General features: G+C 35.9%; 2 protein-coding genes across 3 annotated transcripts; one reads left to right on the forward strand and one right to left on the reverse strand.

Moving 5' to 3' along the window:
* The first annotated feature begins 1430 nt into the window (after positions 1-1430).
* Positions 1431-8157, forward strand: Taz (tafazzin, phospholipid-lysophospholipid transacylase). Its single transcript, XM_076314945.1, has 5 exons — positions 1431-1826; positions 5042-5170; positions 6197-6440; positions 6525-6779; positions 6872-8157. The coding sequence occupies exons 1-5, from the start codon at positions 1712-1714 to the stop codon at positions 6909-6911; spliced, it is 783 nt and encodes a 260-aa protein (XP_076171060.1). The 5' UTR covers positions 1431-1711; the 3' UTR covers positions 6912-8157.
* On the reverse strand, positions 7958-13180 carry LOC143148535 (PX domain-containing protein kinase-like protein). Of its 2 annotated transcripts, XM_076314944.1 has the most exons (9): positions 12418-13180; positions 11744-11932; positions 11565-11661; positions 10937-11361; positions 10688-10864; positions 10199-10609; positions 9961-10117; positions 9843-9887; positions 9412-9551 (listed from the first exon to the last, which is right to left on the reverse strand). In XM_076314944.1, the coding sequence occupies exons 1-8, from the start codon at positions 12517-12519 to the stop codon at positions 9871-9873; spliced, it is 1575 nt and encodes a 524-aa protein (XP_076171059.1). In that variant the 5' UTR covers positions 12520-13180; the 3' UTR covers positions 9412-9551; positions 9843-9870. The 2 variants fall into 2 exon arrangements, with proteins under 2 accessions (XP_076171058.1, XP_076171059.1); XM_076314943.1 differs by lacking the exon at positions 9843-9887 and having other exon boundaries at positions 7958-9551; positions 12418-13179.
* Between the last annotated feature and the right edge of the window lie 168 nt (positions 13181-13348).

A 13348-nucleotide genomic window follows, 5' to 3' on the forward strand; every position in this document is an offset into this window, starting at 1 on the left:
CCTTTTCCCCCACCCCTGCGCCCCTTCGACTGGTTGCTTCTCTCCTCGCGTCAGGCCCCCACTTCCCACATGCCACCGGACATTCTCCTCCCGTCCCTCCCCCGCGGTCTACGACTTTGCTCGCATCATTGTATCTTTTCCCTTCTTTTTCACCTCCTTCGGTTCTCCCGTGCGGTTTGCCCTTTCTTTCGCGCGCATGAACTTAGCCCGAAGAGCTCCTAATGCATGTACCCGATCGTCGTGCAAGGTTCTCTCCCCTATGCGACCGTCCCTCCCCACGGTTCTTTCGACGGAGCTTCTGATAGGTGTTCGGCTAACATTGCAAGTGCAGAGTCACCGCCGGGGGCACAACTTCGTAGACATCTGTGTCTTATTGTGCATCCGTTCGTCCCGTGAATGGTTATCTCCAATCTCCTGGGCATTTTACTATTACGCCGGCTACGAGCGTGCCATGATTATTATAATGTATCCCTCGCAATTTTCGAGTCGTGCTAACGAGACCGCGTTACCACCGTTTAGGATAATGCGCCCATCAATTTGTTCGCCACTGTCGGGAAGGCAAAATAAGTTTCTTGTCCGAACAGAAAAGTACGCATTCGACAGCTCTGGACAAATCGTAAACTTTCACTGTACAGAATATTGAGGAAAAGCATTACAGATCTCCATAAGTATACATATATACATGTGCAAATATATACATACATAACATATCATACAATTACTTTAAAATATCATGTACGCCTATGTTATAGCCAGGTTCGAAAAGGTTAAGTGAACAAAGTGAAGTTCTTATTAACTTCGTTTAGCTGCTGTCATCGCATAGCTACGCGTCCTGTGCCCCTGATACCTTTTCCTCTGTTCCTTTTAGTTCTCTAATTTGCTGTACTCGTTATTACATTATTATTCTTCATTAACATTACTTGACATTTACCGAGTCGTATAAATTTATTTGAACGCGCATACAAGATTGATAATTCAAGTAAACAGATTTTTTGCGGCATTACGTATTTCTGTTGAACTATTGACTATTTACTGGTCAAGATCAATTTTCTTGGAATATTCTTGTTTTGATAATCACGATTTAAATTATGTATTTAATCTTTATTTTCTGTATACAACGTCGGAGAAAACACAATCGGACCTTTCTACATATGACATTGATCGACAATAATCTTATAGACATATAATTGACTAGGTTAACTCTTATAACAAAAGAAACATCTCATTTGTATTCGTATCGTAAGATTAAGCATATCATTATTTACCTTTACTGTTTGTAAATTGCCCGAAACTCATAGTACAGGTTATGTTTACAAATAAAATTCAACCTCGACAGTTACAATCAATCTTTAAATTTTATGACAGGTAACTAACAACGTGTATACCTGCTGTTACAAGTGAAAAAAGATTGCAATCGGTCCAATCACGGGACAAATTTACACATCGTTGGCTGAGCCGAGAACAAGTGTTCGAAGCGCGTTTAATTTCAAATTAAATGATTCAATAGCCGCCAACGTTCGGCTACGTTCGGCGACGCTCGGTCGACCACGTGACAGTTATCAGGAAATATGGCGTGAAGTTGGCACGAAGATGGTTGTCGCGAGTTACGAAAGAGTAGACGATTTCTCGCGGGGAAGTCGCTTCCCAATCGTCCGAAAAAGTACCGCGCTGCTGTTTTCCCTCTCTGATTCAACCAGCGAAAGGTAGTGCAATGTTATACGATATCAAATGGATCCTACCGAAGCTTCGAAGTTCTACCAGACTCTGGAACATCGCGAGTAGTATAACCTTCGCGGCAGTAGGGATTTTCTCTAAAATCATTATAGGTAAGTGACTACACGAGCCGGTTTTTTGATAAAAATCAGTACTGTTTGTTTCCTAATGTTGGCGCGCGCCTTTGCTAGTGGCCGCTTCAATTTGCATTCAGAAACCGTTTCACGAGGGTCGCAAATCTGATAATTTTATAGCAGAACGCATTGACTTGTATTATAACCCCGCATTTCTACTATTCATGTATGAACAGAAAGGACTATAATGTGGTCAATTGAAAATGATTATCAGAAAATTGATTATGATTTCTTGAATAGACGTGCGAAACATAGCGACTAAGAACAAAAAAACATTACTGATTTATATAATCGTAAAGAACTCTACAAAATCATCTATGAATTTTGATCTTTATAATAATCGTTCCCTTGATTCTTTTTTTTGGACTTATTTTATCAAACATAACTTGCGCATAGCTCAATCGTACCTAAAAATTTAAATATAAAATTTTTATGCAGAACATTTTTTACAATACGTTAACATTTTTCAATAATATCGATTAATTAATTTAAGAGGAATCGAAAATTTATAATGGCTAAACGGAAAGTGTGCTCGATATAAACGAATTATTATTTAATTATTTTTTAAATGTAAATAGAACGCTTTCCGCGAAATATATCATTGAAGCAGTGTTCAAATATATCGTTACCGAAATCACCTATCATTTTCTGCTGGTTGACAATGAAATTTGAAAACTTTAATATGTATTGCAGAGAAAAAGACATGTCGAGTCGTAATTGAAAGTTGCACGTAATGTTTTGTTGCACCTTTTCCATTTGCACAGTCTACCTTCGTACATTTTTACTCGACACCATTTTCTACATAAACAAATACGCGCTGAGCAAATATTCACATTTGTACTTCGCTCAAAGAATAGACAACTACTACTACTACACAATCACCTTCACCTCCGTTTACACCTTCCGATTATTTAATTTTTTCTGTCATTGTTGTACAATTTTTTGAATGTCGCTCACATATTTTAAACATACTTTCGAACAAAAACAAGGGAAGATCGATTAAAGAATATACACGATCTTTACGCGTGTAAATGAATATGTAAATAAACAAAATACGAAATCCATATAATTATTTCCTTTTCGCTTCATTATAAATTCGAATCTTGTACATAAATTTCAGATGTGACGCAAAATTCAAAAATGTGGTCGTACGCTTGCATCGGAAACGAGTGCGCTGTGAATGTAAAAGTATTATTAACATTTAACATTTGGCCGTATTAGCTTGGCAGTGAAAAACAACAATTAGTATAAAATAAATATTTAAAAGGCGCAATCAATGCATAATTAACATTAAATGGTTATTACACGTGCCTCTAATTATGGATTTATTGATAGTCAACGTGCATCTATCATCGTTGCTAGTTCTCGCGAACTTTTAGTAACATTTCACGATCCCTGGAACGAGTATCGACTTTCGTACGATTCGATTTATTTCTGCGATCCGTGGTTGTTTCTAATTTCAGGTAGAATTGTCCGTGCGTTACCGTCCAATGAGGGTTACAGGAGATCAGTCATTGGCCCTCACTGGTCTTTCAGTGAATACCACTGATTTACGAGGACAGCTCAGTGTTGACTTAGTGATGATACAATAAACTTAGTGACGATACACTAAACGGAAATTAAACGTATTATTCAATTGGTTGAACGCGTAGACACGACGTACGCGCACATCCCGAGTTTCCCTCCACTCCCCTCTTTTTCCACTCCTCTCTTCTTGGTAGTTCTATCAATTTCTCCGCGTATAATAGCAGCGAATGAACCCCGATGCTTTGCCATTCATTTCTCCGAATTCAATGTCATGTGATCCGAATTTTCTTCAACGATTCGTTCAACGATGCCTTTGTTACATTTTAGAAGAATTATTTCTGGAATTTGAACAAATCAAACTGTTCGTACAGAGAGTGAAAAATTCAAAAAAATTCGAAGGTCAACTTTTTTTTTACGGCAAGCAACAAAAAAAAAAAATAAAGGAAAACGAGGAGAGATTGCACGAAAGCAGAATACCTCTTAAGCTGCCTCATCATTTCATGTCCAACCTTGTGGATAATTGTTATTCTATTCTCGAAGAATAATGTAGATGTTAATTTAATTCCTGTTTGCATATATGCAAGGTGAATCGCTATAACTTGATACCTTGTATATAAACAGAATTGCCATGTTAATAGGTTCGTTATCGTTATTCATTTGGAAAATTCTTTGTCGCATATTACACTATATTTTTAATAAAATAAAGTGTAAAATAAGACGTTAAATGTTGACAACTTTTAAATAACGTCTCACGCATAATGCAACACTGGTCTGTAGTTTACAAAACAGAGAATCATTGTTGTTATGATCTACGAAAATATTAATTTCGATTATTCTATGATTTCCTGAGAATACTTCGTGACAATAGAAGGAGTCACTTGAGGTCTCACGTACAGTGACACACTTTGCATTCCATAACCGATAAGCTGTGACTGGGCCAAGTACAAAGAATGCAACGTTCAACTTGGCGCTAGTATGTTTGTTGCAAAAATCCCTCTGGTGTCGAATACTGGAAGAAGTACCACTGTACTTACGCGCGAGGTCAATCAAGATAAATTCACGTTCGAAAGATACGGACGGCTAGACTTGTGGGAATAACATAGAATAGAGATCCACCGAGACTCAGTATCAGAGTAATTGTCACTTATCGTTCTATGTCACAAACAGAAAAATCATATCTTCTATTGTATTATCAACTTTCGCAATACATTCGAACTCCTAACCTAAAACTTGTTAACAAGATATACTTTCGAGATTATCGTGTTATGTAGTCATGACCTTCAATAACCTTGGATGATAGAACGTTGAACTTATCTCGACAACTGCCTCCCCACAGAGCGAAGACTCTTAGTAAAATGTAGAAATAAAATTAACGATAACCATCGAATCTCCTCGACATCCATGAAACGATATTAATTCCTTTTTTCATGTGCCCTTTGAGGTTATCATTGGTTACTTTATAAGGATCGCCCTCTGCAAAAGCGAACACGAGCTACGGTTCGCGAACCACTCGCGGCAAAACCAGCCAATTTTATGCTAAGTCGGGACGAGGCGTGTTTTTGCGGTGAACGTGGTTAAACACATTCTCGACGCAAACTCTAATCGACTCCTTCCTCAAAATGCAAATTAATTTACTGATGTATTTTTTTCCATTCGTGTTTTTTAAGAATGGCTCAACAAAACGACGGTGTACAACAAGCACATCATAAATCGGGCGTTAGAGTGCCGGCCGAAAAATGTTCCACTCATCACCGTTTCAAATCATTACAGCTGTTTCGACGATCCAGGCATATGGGGTGAGTAGTGGCACAAAAAATAATTCTCAATCGTATTAACAACTGCCATTTTTATCGACCGTTCTTAACACTCGACACTGTTCCATCACTTGGGCTATTGTTTGTTATCGTAAACATCCGATTGTGCATAAGGACCATTGAATGTCACTGTATTCTTTCAGATTCTGAGAACGACACGTGCCCCTTGCAACCAGAGAAGCTCGTTTTTTTACGCATTTTGCAGCTCGGAGACGTATACAAGGTGTGCTTAAAACGTTCGACCAAACTGGATGGGCCATTAGTACGAATAAAATTGAAAAATAACTTTGTAGAAAATTTACAATGCGCTTGCAATTGGAAAAGAAATGTTAGACGTGCCCTGTCGCAAGATAAACTCTTAAATAGTTTATTTTATGGTAGATCAGTATTTGTCGGTTAGTCAGAGTTACAAAAAGATAGCTCTACGAGAGAAATTTCTAACAGTAGAAGCTTCTGCGGTCGGAACAGAATCAATTGGCCGTTCAAGGTTATTGAACGGCTGCCCCTGCCATATTGTTTAATCAGCGCGCCATCTATCTTTCGAATAAGAAAGACAGGCTGGTGTTACTCGCAATCAGACGTGTGGCTTTGAGAGACCAGTCTATTTTTATCCGATTGTAGTTTTCCAATAACCGTGAGCTAGTCGAAGGTGTTCACAATACTTTGAAATGGTAAAGGTTGCGATGAAAAATTTGAAAGTCATTTATGTATATTTTTCTCATTGATTCAAACCGACTTCCACTTTGGTCGAACATTGAGCAACCTTCTAATAAATTCGTACTCGGCTATTTTTGATCGATGGAAGCGAGAAATACGGTGCTTATTCAAGGTCCCGATGCGTTATTAAATTCTAAATCGAACGAATCTCTTTTTTTTTTTTAGTCACGATTAAGTCGATACTCCACGTGCCCCTTTCTTGAGACATATATAATCTTTTCTTTCTCAGAATGACGTCGATACGCGAACGAATGAAAGAATTTAAGACAGAAAATCTCTGAACTCATTTAGCAACACTGGACCTGAGGCATCTCCTGAATCGACGTAAGATGAGATGGTCACTCGCCGCGCGCGATATTTGTTTCACGAATACCTGGCATTCCTACTTCTTTATGCTGGGCAAGTGCATTCCCGTAATCAGAGGTGGCGGAGTGTACCAAGAAGCGGTGGATTTCTGCATCGAGAAGCTGGCCTCTGGGGAATGGATTCACGTTTTTCCCGAGGGGAAAGTAAACATGCTCAAAGAGAACATGAGGTTGGCCTTTTTGTTCCGTCAAGATGTAATCATCATCGTTGAGTGTTCATGATCGTATAAAACATAACTTTTTGCGGTTTACAGGATGAAGTGGGGTGTAGGAAGGTTAATAATGGAGTCACCCGTTCCACCCGTGGTGATCCCAATTTATCACCTGGGTATGGACCAAATCCTACCGAACGAACCACCATACAGATTGCAAATACGAAAAAAGGTCACCATGAATTACGGTGAACCCATAGATTTTAGCGAATTAATACAAAAATTACGTATATCAAAAGCGAGCGAGACGGAAGTGAGGAAAGCGATCACAGAGCGTATCCAAGATGAACTTCAAAGGTACATCTTCGTCCACGTTTCAAACTTGCAACAATTGCGCAGGAAATTTTTTGGATCTATTGCGTTATATATTTTTTTTCTTTTTTTTTCAGATTAAAATCGGTCACCCAGGAACTTCATGAAAAGTTATGATGGTCGATTGGGGGACTCTCGCATTGTCACCCCCAACTAGCTTTAATTTGCCAAAAAATAAAACCTGGAATTTTAATATGACAATAGGTGGTACACGTGCTAGATTTTTTTAATCGGAGGTGATCACCTAAAGAAGACAGTTTAGCAATATTTGTTTAATTGTGCAATATAATACACATGCCGGACAGCAGTGAATTTGACTCTCTAAAAGAAATTACTACGTTCATGATACTCGGTTTCCAATTTTAATTTAAATAAGAGTCATCCAGACCTAACTAAGAAATGCCATATACGTTTTCACGGTGACACGTTCCCGTACGCAACAATGTATATATATACACACGTGTACATAGGACAAATCATCGGGACATGTTACATAAAGATTCACAGAGATTGTTAATACAAGAAATTTTAACGTAATCACAAATTACGAAAGTTTTTAACGGTAAATATTACAATTGTGCCAATTTATTGCACGATCGATCGCTCGTTTCCATACAGTGACTACGAATGTGTCGTAAAACTCCATAAATTGTGACGCACAACTAGTGTAATACAATCTTGTACGTTCGATGAATACATTCTTCGTTGAAAACAAACTTTTGCATCGCTACGTATAAATGGAATATAATTACACTAAAAAGAAGTATGACTTTAAGTGAAAGATAAGGTAAAGCGAAATTCAATTAACACCCACAAATATAATTACCAGTCTTTGGAAAAAAAAAATGTAACTATCGTGCACAAACTGACCGAGTCAAGTTATAATAGTGCTTACGACTATGATCACACATTTAAACAGCGATGTTCACATACATACATATATTTTTGATATATCCAGAATTTACAATATGGTATTAAAGATACTTCGAATGATAAAAATATTGCAAGGATATGCATATTTTGTATTTATTAAATTCTCTAGTGAGTAGTAAAATATCTCCTACACGAAAGCTACCTTTTTTGTTTAAAATTTGTATTGAATAAGACTATTATTTAAAATGTAATGTGATACTCTTTTTACACGACTATTTCGTTTTAATAAATTATTTTTCACATTAGCGAACTCTTTTGAAATAAGATGTAGGATATATTGTTACAGCCATTTACAAAAGTAAACTAATGTTCCTTGTAAACGAAAGAAAATAATGCAATTTATTGACGTATTCATTGTTACGACAAAAAGCTGCGAACTATGCGAGCCACATTTCTTTCCTCAATAAATATAGAACTGTTTTCACTCTCATTCCACAATTGTCGATAAAACAATATTCATATTAATCTATAAGGAATAACATTTATACGGATATTTAAAATCAATCGTTACATATGAAAATCGAGACTATATTACATGCTTTTGTTACGATATTCACAGATAAATTCTTACATACACTGTTTGTAACATATAGAAATAGATTACATCCTCGTTCCATATCTTTCATACTCAACGCCGAAATGATCGCACATATCTCTTGGCACATTTTCTCTTTATAGAAACGAACGGTTTCGATTCTACGATCGATACAAAGAAAGCAACACACGGTACTCACGTTTACAAAACGTACGAGTCTCACAGAGATTGTTAATTAGATTATACATTAATACGTCACACATATCATAAACTTTGAATAGACAGAACGGTATATAACATTAACGAGACAAAATTTACGTAATACATGTAGGTGCTATCACTCTTGACTTATCACTTACCGTTTCATACTCTCTAAGCTTCATCGCGAAAAACGATAAAGCGAATTTGTTAAAAATTACGATCGCGAGACTTGAATCGAAGCAAATCAATTCTATAATCGTAAAGATTGTACAATCATCATCATCATGATTATCATTATCATCATCATCCTCATCATTGTCATCACCATTCTTATCTGCATACATTAATCATTAAGATGCTGTGTCATTACGCGAATAAAACTGACGGTACAATGAATTTCTCTAGACTACTAAATACAATGGAGTCAACAGGAAGATTTTATCTTTAAATATATACTTGTAATTTGTCTTGACTGTTGTGTACTCGATGACACAGATATCATCTTTTTAAAAATCTTTCCATAATTCAATTCAACTTTTTACAACCACATATCCAACTCTAGACGGTGTTCAAAGAATAAAAATAATAACAAATAATACTTAAATATTGCATGCTTTTAACAACAATTAATGCGGCTATATGTACAAATATAGCATGACTCTCTATACGATGGTTTGTAAATGCACGATTAATGACTATTTGTCTCTACAACTTACGCATTAAAATCCTAAGAAATTTAAATCTAGTTTTCTCAAGTATCGCGATCGAAATAAAGCTATAAACACCGTTTCGTTCATTCGATAAAAAAAAAGAATAGCATCTTTATGGTTTGAATCACGTCACGCCTTCCATACAATAAAATCGTTCAACAATTTTCCTTCGATTATCTAATTCTACATTTCAAGGGTGTCCATTAACAATTTTCCGAAGACTAGTTTTGTTGAAGTTAGAAATACTTTCGAGCAAAGCAGTACGTTCGTTGATCACTTTGGGGACGTTTTCGACCGCACCGTTGGATGGTGGCATTGGAGGTGGTGGGATAGTATCTTTACCAGGGGCTCCATGATCTTGCGACACATCTATAGAACCTTGAGTTAAACAAATTGTAAACATTTCACTATATTTTCACGACATCGCTTGGACACACATCATTACATTAATAGTATTTAACTTTTATATCGATTACACGCAACGTCTATTGCTAAGTACTATTAGTACAGAATGCACATACCAAAAATGATTAAGTACGAGGAAAAAATTTTAATGGAACATCTACAAAATGCAATTACATAATACATTTTGCTACAGATGTATCCGAGCAATGATCAAATGAGATGTATGAGTGCGAGTAGTCAATGGCGAATGATCATATGACTTACGTGAAAGAAATAGGCGTAATATGCGCCATCAACTTTTGTGCCCAGCTAATGTGAAAATTGGGAACATCGATTAATGTTAGTCATTAATGAAGATGTTTTGCGAAGTTCTGATACTTACGGAAAGATGGAGGAGTCAAGGTTCCAACACTGGTAGCAGTGGATGTACTTATTGGACTGTCCGAACGTTCTGGACTCTTACCATTCGCTTGCTTCATCCCATTTGTACCTAATTGATTTGCAGATCGTTGTTCTTGGGCTAATTTTTGTTCTTTCTTCTACGGAAATAGAGTTGTCAATTAATTTTAAATCGAATACGTTATTACTTCATTCTTCGATGTCATATTTACGATATTTACTAGTTTTTGTTTTCGTTTCTTCATTTCTTCTTCTGAACTCATCATCTCCTGAACTTTCACGAACCTTTTTTGATGTCTAGCAACCTTTTGTTCGTCTTTCAGTCGTTGCTCTGCTTTGTTCACAGCTTCATGTAGAACTTCCTTTAAATGACTACTTAATTTGAAGTGTGGTTTTCCCACTGAACCAATAGCTAGCATAGCACGCTTTGCTGATTCAAAAAATGGGTGTTCCAATAAATGAATTACTGTTGGTAAATCTTGTTTCAGAACTTCAGGTGACAGAATCACCTCGAGCAAACTTTTCAGGGTTGCCTCACAATATGGTAATTCGGAACAAGTTGCTTCAAGAAGTGGCCTTCCAAATGCCATTTCATACAACACGTGTCCAAATGAGTAAACGTCCACTTGCGTCTGTTCAAAACAATTCTTCAATTATTCATTAGATTACTAAATGTATATATTATGTGTGAAATACGATTCTAACTGTACCGTAGCATGAAGTTTACGTCTTTGTACAACATAAGGCCGATAGAATGCAGGCAAACCTAATAGACCATTTTCTATATCTAACAATTTTGCACATCTTTGAGTTAAAAGAATATTGCCTGTGTGTAAATGTCCATAGGGTAGACCCTTCTCATGAAGAAATCCTAAAGCTTCCAAAATCTGAAATAAAAATTATTTAGATGTAAGATATGGTTAATCTATTATCTTAATGTAAAGTACCAATTTTCTAACCTGGTAACCATACATTGCAATTTCAGGCACTGTTAAACATTTGGTTTGTTTTGGGTTTCCATACTTCTTTATAAATGGTTGCTTAGGTTTAGTTACACACAAAGTGTCACGCAGTGTACCTGTCTGATGAAAGTTTCTTATTGTTAATGCTCCATTTTCTGTTACATGTTGAAAAACAATTGGTTCTATATAATTATGCTTTAATGTTCCTAAACTTTTGAAAACACCCTGCATATCTTTGTCTTGCAGGTGTTTGTCTGGACCAAATTCTACCCACGCGAGTAATAATTCTTGTTTGGGACTTTGGCGATTTTTAACACTATAGTAATGCTTCCTCAACCGCCATCCCATATCAGGAATGGCCTTACAAACTTCGTAATTAGCATCGTTCCGTAAAGCTAGTGATACCTGTTGCAAAGCTATTTCTGAAAATTAAGTTACATTTTAAAACCTATATGAAATGCATTAAACAAGAGAAAATTATACAATAAATCATATTTGATTTACAAGCTTCTATAAATGATGCAGTATTTAAACAATATATTTTATGTGTTTGTTACTTGCTACTAATTTTCGATTACATTATTACATTTGTTAAATTTTTCCAATTATTGCAATTAGATCATACCATGTAACGGTGCTGTATAATTATCCGGATCTAAGAATTTTTTCATAGGTAAAGACGATGCCAATATAGGATTCATTAGTATTGTGTTTATGAAACTCTGAAATCAATAATGACAAATATTTTTGAAATAAAATAGACTTTATAATTATATAATTTCTTTATTTTGTGCTACAACTAACCTGCAATGCTATTTGACGTTGAGCTATGAAGTCTGGCTCCATATTACCAATAATTTTCTTTGGAGGAAGTGCCAAGTCAATGGCTGATATTGATAAAGCTGCATTGAGCTGTACAAAGTCATTGTAGCGTCTACTGACTCTCCAAGATTTTTCTGGAAGTGGACCTCTTTGTGTTCTGATCACATACTCCTAAATTCATGCAATTACAACATAAAAATATATGCAAATGAACCATCCAAATTTAGATTAAAAAAAGAAATATTTAAAGAAACGTTTTTTGCTTACTCGTTTTTGGTAAACAATAATGTATCATTTATTGCATTCATAGTAACATCTGTGAATGCACTTATTAATCAAAAGACATGAATATGATAAAAAATAAAATATTAATATCAAATTCTATACATATGAAAATTATGCTTCTAAATATAATAAAAGTATATTTTTCTATCCGCGCACGAATTTATACGTTTTGATATAAGCCGAATTTTCAATTTTTAAAAAAGTAAAGATATATATTTGATTGTACAGGCTAAAGAAAAATCAAGACTCTAACGATCAACAATTGTACGTCACATTATTCAATGACATGACATTAGAACGAACAGTAGTACAGACGACACCTATTATCGAGCAAATTGTTGAAGTATATACACATTAAGCGTGCGCCGTACCGTGTGTCCCTCAATTGTTCTTGCATTTTCAATGACGCTCGTCAACTTCTCCGTATCATCTAGGAGCACTTTATTTATGTATCGTGTCTCAAATAAAGCCATTGATCATTAATCCAACGGAATACAAAGCCTGTGCGGGGCGAACTGCGTCGGTCTATCACATACTTTCCACGAGTCGCCATTCATGACGCACTTCTGCTTCATTTCAACATCGATGAACGTATATTTCGTTCTTACCGTAAACGCTTCAATGTCACTCAATTAGGCACAATATCCTATTAACGAGCGACAATTAAATTTTACGGACTTTGTCTCACAATTCAACACCTATCTTTCACTATTATTTCATTAACCACCCTTCGGCAGTGATACCACTTGAACAAGTGGTCACTACGAGGAAATCAAAGTTTCTATAATGTTTTATGTTTATCATTTACGTCGTTTAAATATGTACACATTGCATACTGATAACGTGATAACTGACTACCGAAAAAAAGCATTGGTACAATCGATGATGCGTTTCGTGTTGCACGAGGGGAAAGTCACCAAGTCCCTGAATCTCTTCATTGTCGCGGTGTCGTTTCTACTTCTCCCGAGAATGAAACGATAAACAATTATTATTTACCTACACAATAAATCACGTGTTAATTAACCAGTTGAGTGCAGAGAAATACGATTACGCCCCTAGATACTCTGATAAAAAGTACAAAAAGCGCGATAGCACTACATTCACAGACGTTTTTAGTTTAACTTGTAACTTCATCGTTTTCTGTATGTAATCAGAAATATGTGACGTCATCTATGGTAAAACGTGTAATTTTACAGAATAATAGACCACTATCTTCGTTGTTAGATGGCGCTAACACATGATTTTCCCGCTCAATTTTAATATTATAATGCTGGCAGTAATACTTAATGCAAGTATGTATTA

This window comes from Ptiloglossa arizonensis, chromosome 6, assembly GCF_051014685.1.
Source record: "Ptiloglossa arizonensis isolate GNS036 chromosome 6, iyPtiAriz1_principal, whole genome shotgun sequence".
NCBI lineage: Eukaryota > Metazoa > Arthropoda > Insecta > Hymenoptera > Colletidae > Ptiloglossa > Ptiloglossa arizonensis.